The sequence below is a fragment of the Momordica charantia genome, assembly GCF_013281855.1.
Source record: "Momordica charantia cultivar OHB3-1 chromosome 7 unlocalized genomic scaffold, Mcharantia_2.0 BLBB01000007.1, whole genome shotgun sequence".
In the NCBI taxonomy this organism is placed as follows: Eukaryota; Viridiplantae; Streptophyta; class Magnoliopsida; order Cucurbitales; family Cucurbitaceae; genus Momordica; species Momordica charantia.
In genome coordinates, this window is record NW_028275165.1 from 1920078 (window position 1) to 1936939 (window position 16862).

The 16862-nt window shown below is 33.4% G+C and overlaps 2 protein-coding genes across 2 annotated transcripts; one reads left to right on the plus strand and one right to left on the minus strand.

Moving 5' to 3' along the window:
- The first annotated feature begins 1813 nt into the window (after positions 1-1813).
- LOC111018577 (putative fructokinase-4) lies at positions 1814-5728 on the plus strand. Its single transcript, XM_022294724.2, has 4 exons — positions 1814-2300; positions 3476-3808; positions 5195-5311; positions 5399-5728. The coding sequence occupies exons 1-4, from the start codon at positions 1905-1907 to the stop codon at positions 5531-5533; spliced, it is 981 nt and encodes a 326-aa protein (XP_022150416.1). The 5' UTR covers positions 1814-1904; the 3' UTR covers positions 5534-5728.
- A 6318-nt stretch (positions 5729-12046) lies between these two features.
- Positions 12047-15951, minus strand: LOC148209992 (putative fructokinase-4). The gene is made up of 4 exons (XM_088126662.1): positions 15471-15951; positions 13964-14296; positions 12462-12578; positions 12047-12374 (listed from the first exon to the last, which is right to left on the minus strand). Exons 1-4 carry the CDS (start codon positions 15864-15866, stop codon positions 12240-12242), a joined length of 981 nt encoding a protein of 326 aa, XP_087982788.1. The 5' UTR covers positions 15867-15951; the 3' UTR covers positions 12047-12239.
- Between the last annotated feature and the right edge of the window lie 911 nt (positions 15952-16862).

A 16862-nucleotide genomic window follows, 5' to 3' on the forward strand; every position in this document is an offset into this window, starting at 1 on the left:
TAATTTTCAACCAAACTATAAAATAATTTATTTTAACGTCAAATATTTATTTTATAAATAAAATGACCAAATTATAAAAGAATTTATTTTAACGTAAAATATTTATTTTATCAATAAATCTTACGTTTTATGATAATACTTTTATTAGTAGAAAAGAAACTAATACACTAAAGATTAAGACTTAAGAGAAAAAAATTATATATTTAACCCACAAAATATATGATTAAAAAATGTTTCAAAGAACGCCCATGGTCGCCAGCCAACTTGGACCCGGGTCACTTTCCATCAAAGAACCCATTAATCATAATCCACTTTTTTATTCATATAAAATAATTCTACCAAAACTACCATATAAAAAACAATTGATATTATTAAATTTTAGTCCTAGATTTTTTAATATGTCGACAAATTCGACATCGAAATTTCCATAAATCGATACAAATTTAATAAAACGAAGGTTTAAATATCTTATTTTATTTTAATAGGTATTTATAAAGTAAATCAATAATGATATATTTACATAAAAATGCATAAAATAAAAACAATATGATGTTATTTTCATATATATATATACACACATGCGCGCTAAAATTTATGACTTCAAATAGTTGACTCCAAAACTACATGAACTATTGTTTTGTGTTATATAAAGATTTTTAGTGTAGGTGATAGGAACGAGTTTGAGATGTCGCTTGACAAGGAAAAACTTGTCTTTTAACTTGTATATATTTAGGCTAAAATTTATTGACTTTTTGACTCCAAGCTATAGAAATATTGTTTTGTGTTGAGGAAGGTTTTCAGTTTAGGTCGAAACTGGTTGAAGTAGGTGGCAAGAAAACGAGCTTAGGCATCACTCGGAGAGGAAAAACTATAGCTAAAATTTATTGACTTCAATTAGTTGACTCCAAACTATAGAAACTATTGTTTCAGATCTAGGTTGAAACTGGTTAATGTAGGTGATACGAACGAGCTTGAGTTTCACTCGACGACAAAAACCTGCATAAGAAGGAAAAATTCCAACTCTCAAGTCAATATTAGTTCAACTTTGATATTAAGATGGAACTAGGATTTGATACATGATTTTAGAGTGGGACGTCCTATTTATATTAATAAGTTAATTTACGTTCAAGTTGGCGGGATTAAACTGAATTTATTTGATACAAAATTCCTAATTTTTTTACACCAATAAAAAGATTTTAGAAAATGATTATTGACGGTTGGAAAACTTTTTCAAAAGTCTTAACAATGTAAACAAAATCTTCAAAATATCCTCACTCTCATTCTGTTTCACAACTAAATGTTCCGTAAAATTATATCCAAATCCAAATCAAATGTTAAACAGTTCCAGTTGGACTCATTCTTTTAGGATACAAATAATTAGTTCGAGTACCAAAAGGAAATAAATAAAAATCAATTTATCATGTGAGGGGGAAACAAAACATCATTATCTTGATTTTCTTTGAAGCAAACAAAATATTAAAAATTAAAAAAAAAAATTCATATAATTATTGGTGGGCCCCATTGACAAACCAAAATTTTAAATATCTCAAAAAGAAAAAACAAAAACTCAACGAATATATATATATATATATATATATATATATTTTTTTTTTTTGGCAGAAAAATTAATTTCTATTAAATCTGTTTACAATTAGAATACGGATTACCTTTTCCTTTTTCTTTTCCTGATAATTCAAATTATCCTTTTATTTATTTAATTAATTAATTAAATCCGTTTTATAGATTTTTCCTACTCCTCTTACGACTACGCTTCGTTTTTTTTCCTTCTATAAATACCGTCTTCCCAATCTTCGATCTCCATATCCAATTCCTCTCTCTCTCTCTCTCTCTAATTCTCCGATCAGATTCGTTAATTACTTTCTCTCTCTAGAATTTTTTCTTCGATGGCTCCCAACAATGGCGGCTTGATCGTGAGTTTCGGCGAGATGTTGATCGATTTCGTTCCGACGGTTTCCGGCGTTTCCTTGGCGGAGGCGCCGGGATTCCTCAAGGCTCCCGGCGGCGCTCCGGCCAACGTCGCGATCGCCGTCAGCCGCCTCGGCGGACGCGCCGCCTTCGTCGGAAAGCTCGGCGATGATGAGTTCGGGCATATGCTGGCCGGAATCGTGAAGGAGAACGGCGTCTCCGGCGACGGAATCTGCTTCGATCAGGGCGCCAGAACCGCCCTGGCCTTCGTGACTCTACGCGCCGACGGGGAGCGTGAGTTCATGTTCTACCGGAACCCTAGCGCCGATATGCTGCTCAAGCCGGAGGAACTCAATCTCGAACTCATCAGATCCGTAAGAATCTCTCTCACTTTCCTTCACATTCCTTCGCCATAAATTTTCTCATTGATTGAATTTTCCCGGAAAATTTCCCAGTTCTTAAAGAAATTGACTGAATCGAGCGTTTTAATCTCACGCGCCAGTTTTCAGTCTCATTAGTTTGCCACGTCAGCTATAATAAAGTAGGGCCCCTTGGATCAATGGCCCTACTCATAGATCTAGAATAGCAGTGATATGATCTCAATGATGGGTAATTTCGGGATTTCGTCATAACCTGACTGAAATTCCAAATTTACCCGTCTATGTGATGACGTGGGCGCCCCCTCACGTGCTTGCTGGACTTTATTCTCACGTGTTGTTGTTGCTGGCGGAGGGCTCTCTTATCTGTCACATATTTTGCATATGAATTGAATTTAAAACATTGAAATTTCGATTATTTGATCTTATTGGAAAAGAAAAGTATTGACTCTGTATTTTAGAAATTGGGGTTTTATGATATTGAAATTGATGTTGTGAATTACCAATACGAATTAAATGAATTAATGATCATGCCCATAAAAAGATAATTGGTTTTATGGAAATTAAGTTGTTAGTTCGTCAACCATATGATATATCATAATGATATAATTTTCCTCTTTCTTTTTGTTTTTTTTTTTCTTTTCTGCATTTCTGGATTGATTTATTATTTCCTTGCCGTATTCGGGGCGTGATATGGAAAAAAGTGAAATTTTGATTTAAGAAATGATTTGAGGGTGGGGACTCTGATTATTTAGTAACGTCACCGACAAAAAAAAGTCTTAATCTTCGCTCATAAAGATAGTGGTTCCTAGCAAGCCGCCGTGACGAGGGGGTGCGTTGGGTATTATTTTTCTGTTAATTATTTTATGGCGTTTTTGAACTCTTCAAAAATTTAAATCTTCTGACTTTGATTGAAAGCTAATCTTAGATTATTTTATTTAATTTTGTCTTCTGTAATCCATGCGTCACGTGCAGATTTATTAAATGCCTTAGTATGATATTTCTGATAATTCATTGATATAAAGTTTTTCTCAATTTGAGAAATTATTCTAAATTGTAATATGGGTTGCTTCTAGTATGATAGATCTCATTGGGTGTTTCATCTAAAATTTGAGGAATTGTTGTAAATCAAAGATTCAAAATGTATGACTTTTGCATTTGGGTTCGTGCAGGCGAAAATATTCCACTATGGATCGATAAGTTTGATCGTGGAGCCGTGTAGATCGGCCCATATGAAGGCAATGGAAGAGGCAAAGAAAGCAGGTGTTCTTCTCTCGTACGACCCAAATCTGAGGCTGCCACTGTGGCCCTCTGAGGATGAGGCCCGAAAGCAGATCAAGAGCATTTGGGACAAAGCCGATCTCATCAAGGTCAGCGATGTGGAGCTCGAATTCCTCACCAAGAGCAACAAGATCGACGATGAATCCGCCATGTCTCTGTGGCATGACAAGTTGAAGCTCCTCCTCGTCACTCTCGGCGAGAAGGGCTGCAAATACTATACCAAGGTACGCTCATTTTGATCTCTTTAAAATGTACTTATTGAACTTAGTTCATCAATACATCTTGAAAGAAATAGTCCACGCAAGGAATTTGAGAGGCATATTCATATGATATTGTTTGCTTAGTTGGTGGAAATTAACATAAAAACTATGATGGTATGAGCTCTGAGCTATACATGGGTTATAGTTCGATGGACATTTTGGACTAAAAGGGGAGTTTCAAAAGTATAGGGGCAAAATGGTAACTTAATCTTACTTTAAAATTCACTCATCGTTAGTTGAAATTGTGGACTACTGGTTGAAAACTTGCAATGGGTTGGTGACAATTCTGTTCAAATTTCACTGTCCCTGTTTGTGTTTGTCTAACTACCCCCAATGCTTTGAAACCAAGAGTATTTGATTTCTTTTTTCTGAAATTTAATGTGAATTAGATGAATGTATTTTAATTGATATGTTGGTTTTGGTTTGGTTTTTAAATTTACTTCTGCTCTGTTTTGATCCTGTCATATATTTAAGATCAAATTCAGTATGGTAACTTGAGCCAATGGAACTCAAAGCGCTGTCAAGCTTTTGGTAAATTTTGTCTTCATCTTCATAGAATATTTCTTACAACAAAAGCCTGGTGATTGGCTTCTAGTGGTGGTTGGATCAAGGAATTGCATAGCTGTTTCCTGATAATCCCTGTGTTCTGATAACGTCAACAGAACTTTTTGCACAGATCTGTTAGAGTTTTAGTTTTGGCATCTTTATCCATCTCAATATTTCTCTTTCCACTTTCCCGAGAAAATTTCACATACTTTCCCATGAAAATTTTTACACCTACCAAGTTTAGATTCCTGAGTAACGCACCTTTTTCATATGGTGGACATTAATTACTGTGGAGCCATAGAGTTGTAGGCCAGGTGTGGTTTTTGATCCGTAGGGTCATTGTGTCCATAATTTCTTCCTGGAAAATTACCATTTTTTCTTTCTAATCTCTTACCTGTCATTATCATGTCTTGCCCATTGTTTCTTTGTCGAAAAACAGCCCAATTGCCAAATACTTGTCTACTGCTAGTTCTAGCATAGTTCAATCCGTCAAAATAGTTACTTTCTCTAAGATCATTACTTACCTCTCTGCAGATTAAAAATTTGAATCACCAACTATCAAATCACCAACTCCTATCTTAGTCGAAACAAAACGCAATTGTGAATGTTGAATCAGAATGTAAAGTTTGAAATGTTTTTTTTGCAAAGTGCTTTATGAAGCAAATACTTCAATAGCATTGGTAGATAAGTGTTGAGATGAGTTTGGCATAGACTTTTGAATGATAAAAAGTATTCTTCTAATCAAGTAGAATAGAGAGGCAAACTATCGTTCTAATTCTCGTTTCACTTTGGCAAAAAATACAGAACTTCCGTGGCACGGTGGATGCCTTCCAAGTAAAAGCAGTGGACACAACTGGAGCAGGCGACTCATTCGTCGGCGCCCTTCTTTGCAAGATTGTAGACGACCAATCAATTCTCGAGGTACTATATCTTTTATAGTTATCAATCAAACGGGGTCTTAGAGTTGGTTTTGTTTGCTCGGGTTTTGAGAATGATATTGCGTTGCAGGACGAGAAGAGGCTGAGGGAGGTGCTGAGATTTGCAAATGCATGTGGAGCCATAACCACAACAAAGAAGGGAGCAATCCCAGCTCTTCCATCAGAGGCTGATGCCACAGCTTTGATCAAGGCTTCTTCTAAGTAGAAATCAGTTTCTTCTTCTTTTAGCTTTTTTTTTTCTTTTCTCTTTTTCCTCTCTTTGGGTTTGGTTTAGTTTTTTAGATTCTCATTCTTTTTTTCCAGGCATAAGTATAAAATTGTAAAAATAATTTTAGACTATATTTCTAGCATGATAAATACAGTAGCCTAATTAAAGTATGGTAAAAAGTTTCCATTTCAACTTTTGACCCATAAATTTTTATTTCAGTACATTGCAACACTTGAATAAATGATGAGATTAATCTACTAGTTGATTTTTTTTTCAAGATTTGTTGCTAGTTACGAATATTCTCCTTAATTTGCAAGGATATCTCAAAGAGCGAAGAGTTTGTATTGGCTAGATTTGAATGTTTTGGTACTGGTCGGCTATGATCTTGTAACTAGTATAAACTTTCAAACGTACATCTCCAATATCATGCAACCTTTGTAATGTCATCATTCCTCATTAGTAACATACTTATAAAATAAAAAACATATTAGTGACAATTATTTAAGTCAACTATTAACTTATAATATATTTTTTGACAAAAGAACCAAGAGTTTGTCCCACCTCTACCTATTGTATCAAAAAATATATATAATATTTTTTAAAATGTTATTTTTAAGTGATTAAAAAAAATACATCTTTAATTTACAATTAGTAAAAGAAATAATAGTAAATAAAGCTACTCATTCAAATTTTTTTCCTATCATATATTCACTTTGTATTTTTTAGACCCTATCTCCCAAGTCCATGTTATTCTTACTCATATAGTCAACATCTTCCTTGAATTTTAATCGATGGTAGGACCATATTCACATCTTTAATTATTAAGATGAATGATTAATTAGTTTTTTTATGGAATCAAAAAATTAGAAAATAATAGTTAAAAATTGACAATCAAAACAAAATAAATAGGGTATCTAAGAAAACATTTCCAAACTTCAAATATAAATTCTTTGTGGTTTTGAGAATATGACAAAAAATTTTAAATCAGATTTTTGTTTTCTCGATTTCGGCACTTGTTACTATAACACACTGATATATCTAATGTATCTAAGATGACGCATCTACTGACTGATATACCTAATATTAATATATGAATGATATACTTCATATTGGATGTATCACTTACAAATCTTTTTCGAGTTGGAGATTTCAGTTTAAGCTAGTAATGGCAGGTTTTTTTATTGATATATCAAATAAATTAGTGGGATATTTCATTTTAAATATATCATTGATATAACCATTTTAAGTGCAAATCATTGATATAACTGAATATATATAAATAATTTATTTTATTTTATTATTATTATAAAGGAAAAATACAGAGATACATAACGGTTAAAAAATAGTTAAATAAAAAAAAACAAAAAACAAAAAGAAGTTTCAACCAAGGACAATATTATATTTAGTGGAGGTATACAAAAAAAGTTTTATAGAATTAGTCCTACATAATGCGAAAAAAAAAAGATGAACCAATAATTACAAGTATAGAAGGAAAGTTTATAGGTCAAATTTAATCCTCGATGATGCAAACAATATAGATGCTTGAATTGAAGCTTGGGCGGATGGTCATAGTGTGTGAATTCTTTAGTGTTTGAAAAGTTTTTGAGTTAAAAAAAGACTCGAATTAGAAAACTAACTTATGGTGACTTGACGTGCAAGAACGAGAGATGTTAAAAGTCAATAAAGATTCGTAGACTTGCGAATTCAAACAACAACCGATGGCCCCTACGATAGGTAGTAATAGATACCTTAACCACTTGAGCTATGTTTAGTTTGGCCTTTTCTACCACACTTTGGTAACACACTAACAAATCTAATATTATTTGTGGTTCAAAGAAAGCAAGCATGGTTCATATATATATAAATTAATTTTTGCATGATTTCTATTAATGTAGGTATAATATACCATTTTAACTTTGGTTTATTTGAGTCAATCTACTCTCAAAATGTTTATTTTGGTTCCTCTCCTTTTAAAGAAGGATCATTTTGGTTATTTAGTTTTATTTTTAATCTCACTTATTCCATCATAATTTCAACACAACAATCCAACTTTGTTTGAGGTGTTTTTCAACACACACGTGACACGTATTGATTGGATAATGAAAATCATACATGGCTTTGAGCCTCAAAGAATTATTGCCTTGGCCTCGTATCCCATGACCGAGCCAACCAAGCTCATTTGAAATCATGTTCCCATTCATTGGTTGAACCGATTAGCTTACCCTCAGCTCAGCCCCGGTCTCCGACAGACTCCACGACAACACACCACGATTCTTGACAACCTTAAAGAGTCATTGAGGCCTTGTCGGGAATACGATCAGGGATCTTACCGATAAATAGATCTTATTTCACCTCGATCTCAGGTACGCGAACATATCCTTTTTCTCTCTGAGAAGTAGCTTGGATTCTTCCTGACTTTGGCATCGAAGTGATCTCTATTTTGCAGGTCACTTGTCCAGTAGATTCCAGCTTGTCCGCCAAGTTAGCCTAACTTATGAGCCGAGGTTCGTAGCTTGGTCAAATTCTTAATCAAACACACTCAATATATTTGTTGAAATATAATCATGACTTTATATTAAAAGTTTCCGTTATGTGTAGAACTTGTCTGAAAATTTATAAATAGGGACCAAAATGATCACATTTTAAAATTACAAGATCAAAATGAACACTTTTAAAAATATAGTGACTAAGATAAACTAAAGCTAAAAATTCAGAGACCAAACTGAACATTTTGAAACTACAGGGATCAAAATGAACAAAAACTGGAAATACAGGGACCAAAATAATATTTTAACCTATAATATAATTCTATCACTCAATCTCTTAATTTGCTTTGAATTAAGAAATTTTCATAGACATATACCAAAACAAAATTGAAGTTGTTCGGTTTAGAAAGAGTACAAATAAAGTCTCACATTGTCTAGGGAAGGGAGTGATCATGATAGACGAGGACAATTATCTTATTTAGTATAAGATCTTTCGAGCGAAACCAAAAGCACCCACTGTGGTAATATTTGAGCTACCGTTGTCCTTTAACAAAAGTCAAGTAAGATTATACAAGTTGTTAAGATTTGTTGGATTGATGTAATGGAATTAATTTGTTGCATCTCAAGATGCAACAACTCTAATTAATTAGCTAAAAGATGGTACTCTTTAACTTTATAAAAATCATTATTTATAATTTCACAAACACATTTGCTTCCTTTCAAAGCTATCCTCCTTTTCAATTGTTCCATGATCTCCTTTAATGTTATTTATATCCAAACCTCTACTTTCTCACCTAATATCTTAATCTCCTTTTGGGAGAAAAAGATTAGAACATGATTTCTTTTTCTTTTTCTTTTCTTTACTCTTTCTTTTAAGCCCATATTTTATTTTATTATTATTATTTTTCTTTTTGGGTTTAGGCCCAATTTTTATAAATATATGGATGGAGTTTTTTAGGAGGAAAAAGTTATTAAAGAGAATAAATACACATATATACTCTATAAATTTAGATTTATACATGTATATGTGATAACTGTTGTCCTATGTTGTTTAAACTAACAATGATTTTTTTTAATGGGTTGGTGGTAAAAAATGATCGTATTAAAACCTAAAAAAAAATAAAGTACTCAAACTCAACAAAACGAACAAAATACATGTCGTGTTATACAACAAGACATCGTAAAGTGAGATGGAGCCAGAACTCTATCGGCGATGAGTCGACAACATTGGATATAAGATATTCAATAGGCTAGATGAATGGTTCCTTTTCTGTTATCGATGGACAACGGTGGAGCCACAGCAACACTTGACGATAGTGAGTAGTCGTGAAAGCCAAAATTTGACGATAGTGAGTAGTCGTGAAAGCCAAAACCATAATGACACGTTGTGGGACAAAAAATAACATTGATACATGGAGGAAAGAGGAAAGACGGAAGAAAAGAGGAAAGTTGGAAGGACCAGGTCTCCCCTAAAGACAATCTAAGAGATGATTAACCTTCATACTTATCTGAAAAACTATATTGGAAAACCTCCATTCGGCTAAAGGTCTTACCTACCCCCAACTTATGCACCCGACAAGGTAACCTTTGGGACAATATAAGTAACCCGTCGGTCGAATGGCAGCTTGTCGGATCCTCAATCTTTAAATAGAGATGTTAATTTTCCTCACGGGGTCCCATCCCCGTGGGGACCCGCCTAAATGGAGTGGGAAATACCCATTTAAATTCCCCATGGAGCTGGGATGAGGAAGTTTTTTCCTCATCACCTAAATGGATATGAGGATGAGGAATGTTGACCGCCCCACCTCGCATTTTTTATTATATTATACTATATATATATATATATATATACACACGCTAAAAAATCTTGTTATCCCTTCTATACTTACATATACCAATAAAACCATATTCTTCTCTAGCCACCAAATATATAGAGGAGGATTAGACCATGTAAATAAAGTTTTTATCATTGAAAATTAATTAATTAATTAGAAATTTTCTTAAAAAAATGTTTAATTTAAAAATAGTTTGAAAGTAAAATAATAAATGAGGAAAAGTCACCACGAGGAACTCAATCCCCATGAATTCTCCGCAGGGAATCCCCACCTCGATCCCCATGAAATTTCGTGGGAAATTTTGTGGGGATGGAGAATTAAATGGAGGGTGGGGATGGAGACTTCCTCGTCCCTGTCCTGCCCCATGAACATCCCTATCTATAAATAGAGCTATTCACTCTCATATTAGGTATCACATTGTAGTTCGGTCTTTATACTAAGGTCGAACTTAAACTAACTTGAGCATATATTTTTAAAGAATGAAAAAAAATCAAAGATTAGGCAAAAAATTTTTAAAATGAAAAAAGAAAAAAAGAGAGAAAATTGCAAATTTTCTATATAAATATGTCATTTTTTAAAAAAGGAAAAAGAAGAAAACATATAATTTGGTGGGACATGTAAACTTTAGTTTAAATTGTGTAGCCGCACCCTTACTCTTTGAAACTTAAAAATTATTTTTAATTTATACATCCTTTGTTTTCTCTTTAGTCTAATTGTTAACTACAGCTATATTAATATTTTTTCAATAAATTATACTGTATTGATATCTTTTTTTTTCTTCTCTTTAAAACATTATTTTAAGATTCAATTGATTTTATTTTATATCATTTATAATTCTGATTTTGCAGAATTTAAACAAGTCGATAATTTGGAAGATTACTTGTCTAAAATACATTTTTATTAACTTTACATCATATACTATGAATTTGATTATTTGAGGTTATTTCAAATATAATATATAGTTAGTAAAAACTTGGACTAGAATATAAAATTGTCATGTTTCAACTAATTTTATACATATAATTATAATCCTTCTTTGTTTTTCAAAGATAATTATTATCCTTCTACTTTATGTGATAGCTTTTTATTTTATTTTTATTAATGTTCTTGAAGATTTAATTTAGAATCTAAATGAAGAGATACTATAAAAGAAAATCAATAGGGTCATCATCCGTATAATTGTTGATTAGGATTGTAATATTGGATGTCAAGTTCGTAGAGTATATTTACAAAAATGACCCACTTCAAAATCATACTTTTATAAATTCTTTAATCTATTTACTTGTAAATGAGCATGAAGTCATGATCTTGAACAAAATGTATGGGGATCCGCAGCTAAAAATAACCAAAAACTTTTCCTTCACTTTCCATTTGATAGGCTATAAGATGAGACGTGATAATATATAGTTTATATTCACTTTTCACCTTGGATCTACCAATTTTCATATTTTTATAATAATGTCACATCCATATATCTTGAATAATTAAATTTTTTACTAGATGAAAATTTTCTAAATCAATCTCACTGCATTCCAATTCCAATTAACAACCTAAGCCTATTTCAACGGGTTCCACATTTTGCTGTTCTAGAAAAAAGAAATAAAGAGTTGGATTCATGAATTTTACGAGAAATTCGTAAATTGTGACCGGTTTAGTGTAAAGTTCCCATCATTTCCACAAGAGATGAATAGAAACAGACATTGCATATCTCCACCTCATTTGTTGAAAGCAGTCAAAAAAAAATTCGGTAATTATTCTTTTTTTTATTATTGATAAAAGAAACCTATTTTTTTGTTCAGTAAAATTTTTAAGTTAAAATAAAAAGAAAAAGTTTTATATGAAAATTAATTTTCAAATTAAATATTCATGATGCATCTTGTATGTCTAAGAATGATAAAATATAATAGTGCTTTTATTTATATTTAGTAAGAAGGCTAGAAACATAAACACAATCAATTTGATTTTGTTACATTTAAAATTATATTTCTAAAATTATTAATCAACCGAGCCTTAGTCTGCATAATATATTTTTTATTACGTTCCATCATTTATTCTCTAATACTTTTTCATACCTTTTTATTGGTTTAAATAATCAGAAAAACCTAAGAGTCTAAAATGACCCATTGGTGAAAATAAAGTTGAAATATAATGGAACCAGAATGATATGCATAACTTGGGGAAATAAATAAAAATAAAAAGTCAAAATATAGAGACTTTTATTTAGTAAATACCTTAAGCACAAGACTCTAACGGGGGAAAATTGAAAGGGTTTTCACTTCCCTTTCTTTTAATTCAATACCAAAAAGCGAATGAGAATCTAAAAGACTAAACCAAACCAAAAGGAAAGAAAAAAAAAAAAAAGCTAAAAGAAGAAACTGATTTCTACTTAGAAGAAGCCTTGATCAAAGCTGTGGCATCAGCCTCTGATGGAAGAGCTGGGATTGCTCCCTTCTTTGTTGTGGTTATGGCTCCACATGCATTTGCAAATCTCAGCACCTCCCTCAGCCTCTTCTCGTCCTGCAACGCAATATCATTCTCAAAACCCGAGCAAACAAAACCAACTCTAAGACCCCGTTTGATTGATAACTATAAAAGATATAGTACCTCGAGAATTGATTGGTCGTCTACAATCTTGCAAAGAAGGGCGCCGACGAATGAGTCGCCTGCTCCAGTTGTGTCCACTGCTTTTACTTGGAAGGCATCCACCGTGCCACGGAAGTTCTGTATTTTTTGCCAAAGTGAAACGAGAATTAGAACGATAGTTTGCCTCTCTATTCTACTTGATTAGAAGAATACTTTTTATCATTCAAAAGTCTATGCCAAACTCATCTCAACACTTATCTACCAATGCTATTGAAGTATTTGCTTCATAAAGCACTTTGCAAAAAAACATTTCAAACTTTACATTCTGATTCAACATTCACAATTGCGTTTTGTTTCGACTAAGATAGGAGTTGGTGATTTGATAGTTGGTGATTCAAATTTTTAATCTGCAGAGAGGTAAGTAATGATCTTAGAGAAAGTAACTATTTTGACGGATTGAACTATGCTAGAACTAGCAGTAGACAAGTATTTGGCAATTGGGCTGTTTTTCGACAAAGAAACAATGGGCAAGACATGATAATGACAGGTAAGAGATTAGAAAGAAAAAATGGTAATTTTCCAGGAAGAAATTATGGACACAATGACCCTACGGATCAAAAACCACACCTGGCCTACAACTCTATGGCTCCACAGTAATTAATGTCCACCATATGAAAAAGGTGCGTTACTCAGGAATCTAAACTTGGTAGGTGTAAAAATTTTCATGGGAAAGTATGTGAAATTTTCTCGGGAAAGTGGAAAGAGAAATATTGAGATGGATAAAGATGCCAAAACTAAAACTCTAACAGATCTGTGCAAAAAGTTCTGTTGACGTTATCAGAACACAGGGATTATCAGGAAACAGCTATGCAATTCCTTGATCCAACCACCACTAGAAGCCAATCACCAGGCTTTTGTTGTAAGAAATATTCTATGAAGATGAAGACAAAATTTACCAAAAGCTTGACAGCGCTTTGAGTTCCATTGGCTCAAGTTACCATACTGAATTTGATCTTAAATATATGACAGGATCAAAACAGAGCAGAAGTAAATTTAAAAACCAAACCAAAACCAACATATCAATTAAAATACATTCATCTAATTCACATTAAATTTCAGAAAAAAGAAATCAAATACTCTTGGTTTCAAAGCATTGGGGGTAGTTAGACAAACACAAACAGGGACAGTGAAATTTGAACAGAATTGTCACCAACCCATTGCAAGTTTTCAACCAGTAGTCCACAATTTCAACTAACGATGAGTGAATTTTAAAGTAAGATTAAGTTACCATTTTGCCCCTATACTTTTGAAACTCCCCTTTTAGTCCAAAATGTCCATCGAACTATAACCCATGTATAGCTCAGAGCTCATACCATCATAGTTTTTATGTTAATTTCCACCAACTAAGCAAACAATATCATATGAATATGCCTCTCAAATTCCTTGCGTGGACTATTTCTTTCAAGATGTATTGATGAACTAAGTTCAATAAGTACATTTTAAAGAGATCAAAATGAGCGTACCTTGGTATAGTATTTGCAGCCCTTCTCGCCGAGAGTGACGAGGAGGAGCTTCAACTTGTCATGCCACAGAGACATGGCGGATTCATCGTCGATCTTGTTGCTCTTGGTGAGGAATTCGAGCTCCACATCGCTGACCTTGATGAGATCGGCTTTGTCCCAAATGCTCTTGATCTGCTTTCGGGCCTCATCCTCAGAGGGCCACAGTGGCAGCCTCAGATTTGGGTCGTACGAGAGAAGAACACCTGCTTTCTTTGCCTCTTCCATTGCCTTCATATGGGCCGATCTACACGGCTCCACGATCAAACTTATCGATCCATAGTGGAATATTTTCGCCTGCACGAACCCAAATGCAAAAGTCATACATTTTGAATCTTTGATTTACAACAATTCCTCAAATTTTAGATGAAACACCCAATGAGATCTATCATACTAGAAGCAACCCATATTACAATTTAGAATAATTTCTCAAATTGAGAAAAACTTTATATCAATGAATTATCAGAAATATCATACTAAGGCATTTAATAAATCTGCACGTGACGCATGGATTACAGAAGACAAAATAAATAAAATAATCTAAGATTAGCTTTCAATCAAAGTCAGAAGATTTAAATTTTTGAAGAGTTCAAAAACGCCATAAAATAATTAACAGAAAAATAATACCCAACGCACCCCCTCGTCACGGCGGCTTGCTAGGAACCACTATCTTTATGAGCGAAGATTAAGACTTTTTTTTGTCGGTGACGTTACTAAATAATCAGAGTCCCCACCCTCAAATCATTTCTTAAATCAAAATTTCACTTTTTTCCATATCACGCCCCGAATACGGCAAGGAAATAATAAATCAATCCAGAAATGCAGAAAAGAAAAAAAAAAACAAAAAGAAAGAGGAAAATTATATCATTATGATATATCATATGGTTGACGAACTAACAACTTAATTTCCATAAAACCAATTATCTTTTTATGGGCATGATCATTAATTCATTTAATTCGTATTGGTAATTCACAACATCAATTTCAATATCATAAAACCCCAATTTCTAAAATACAGAGTCAATACTTTTCTTTTCCAATAAGATCAAATAATCGAAATTTCAATGTTTTAAATTCAATTCATATGCAAAATATGTGACAGATAAGAGAGCCCTCCGCCAGCAACAACAACACGTGAGAATAAAGTCCAGCAAGCACGTGAGGGGGCGCCCACGTCATCACATAGACGGGTAAATTTGGAATTTCAGTCAGGTTATGACGAAATCCCGAAATTACCCATCATTGAGATCATATCACTGCTATTCTAGATCTATGAGTAGGGCCATTGATCCAAGGGGCCCTACTTTATTATAGCTGACGTGGCAAACTAATGAGACTGAAAACTGGCGCGTGAGATTAAAACGCTCGATTCAGTCAATTTCTTTAAGAACTGGGAAATTTTCCGGGAAAATTCAATCAATGAGAAAATTTATGGCGAAGGAATGTGAAGGAAAGTGAGAGAGATTCTTACGGATCTGATGAGTTCGAGATTGAGTTCCTCCGGCTTGAGCAGCATATCGGCGCTAGGGTTCCGGTAGAACATGAACTCACGCTCCCCGTCGGCGCGTAGAGTCACGAAGGCCAGGGCGGTTCTGGCGCCCTGATCGAAGCAGATTCCGTCGCCGGAGACGCCGTTCTCCTTCACGATTCCGGCCAGCATATGCCCGAACTCATCATCGCCGAGCTTTCCGACGAAGGCGGCGCGTCCGCCGAGGCGGCTGACGGCGATCGCGACGTTGGCCGGAGCGCCGCCGGGAGCCTTGAGGAATCCCGGCGCCTCCGCCAAGGAAACGCCGGAAACCGTCGGAACGAAATCGATCAACATCTCGCCGAAACTCACGATCAAGCCGCCATTGTTGGGAGCCATCGAAGAAAAAATTCTAGAGAGAGAAAGTAATTAACGAATCTGATCGGAGAATTAGAGAGAGAGAGAGAGAGAGGAATTGGATATGGAGATCGAAGATTGGGAAGACGGTATTTATAGAAGGAAAAAAACGAAGCGTAGTCGTAAGAGGAGTAGGAAAAATCTATAAAACGGATTTAATTAATTAATTAAATAAATAAAAGGATAATTTGAATTATCAGGAAAAGAAAAAGGAAAAGGTAATCCGTATTCTAATTGTAAACAGATTTAATAGAAATTAATTTTTCTGCCAAAAAAAAAAAATATATATATATATATATATATATATATATATATTCGTTGAGTTTTTGTTTTTTCTTTTTGAGATATTTAAAATTTTGGTTTGTCAATGGGGCCCACCAATAATTATATGAATTTTTCTTTTTTAATTTTTAATATTTTGTTTGCTTCAAAGAAAATCAAGATAATGATGTTTTGTTTCCCCCTCACATGATAAATTGATTTTTATTTATTTCCTTTTGGTACTCGAACTAATTATTTGTATCCTAAAAGAATGAGTCCAACTGGAACTGTTTAACATTTGATTTGGATTTGGATATAATTTTACGGAACATTTAGTTGTGAAACAGAATGAGAGTGAAGATATTTTGAAGATTTTGTTTACATCGTTAGACTTTTGAAAAAGTTTTCCAACAGTCAATAATCATCTTCTAAAATCTTGTTGGAGTAAAAAAATTAGGAAATTTTGTTTCAAAACGAGTGAAGGTTAAACCAAGCCAGTAGTTAAGCTACATATCTTAGATTTTAGGTTGACAGTAGAAACCGTCATCAAATACTTTGTTGGATGATCAATATATAAATAGATGACCTCAATATTCTATAATCAAGTATCTCATCCTAACTCGTTCTTAATATTAACGTCAAACTAATACTGACTTGATCATCAGAGTATTTATCTCTCTTATGCATGTTTTTCCTCATTGAGTAACACTCAAGCTC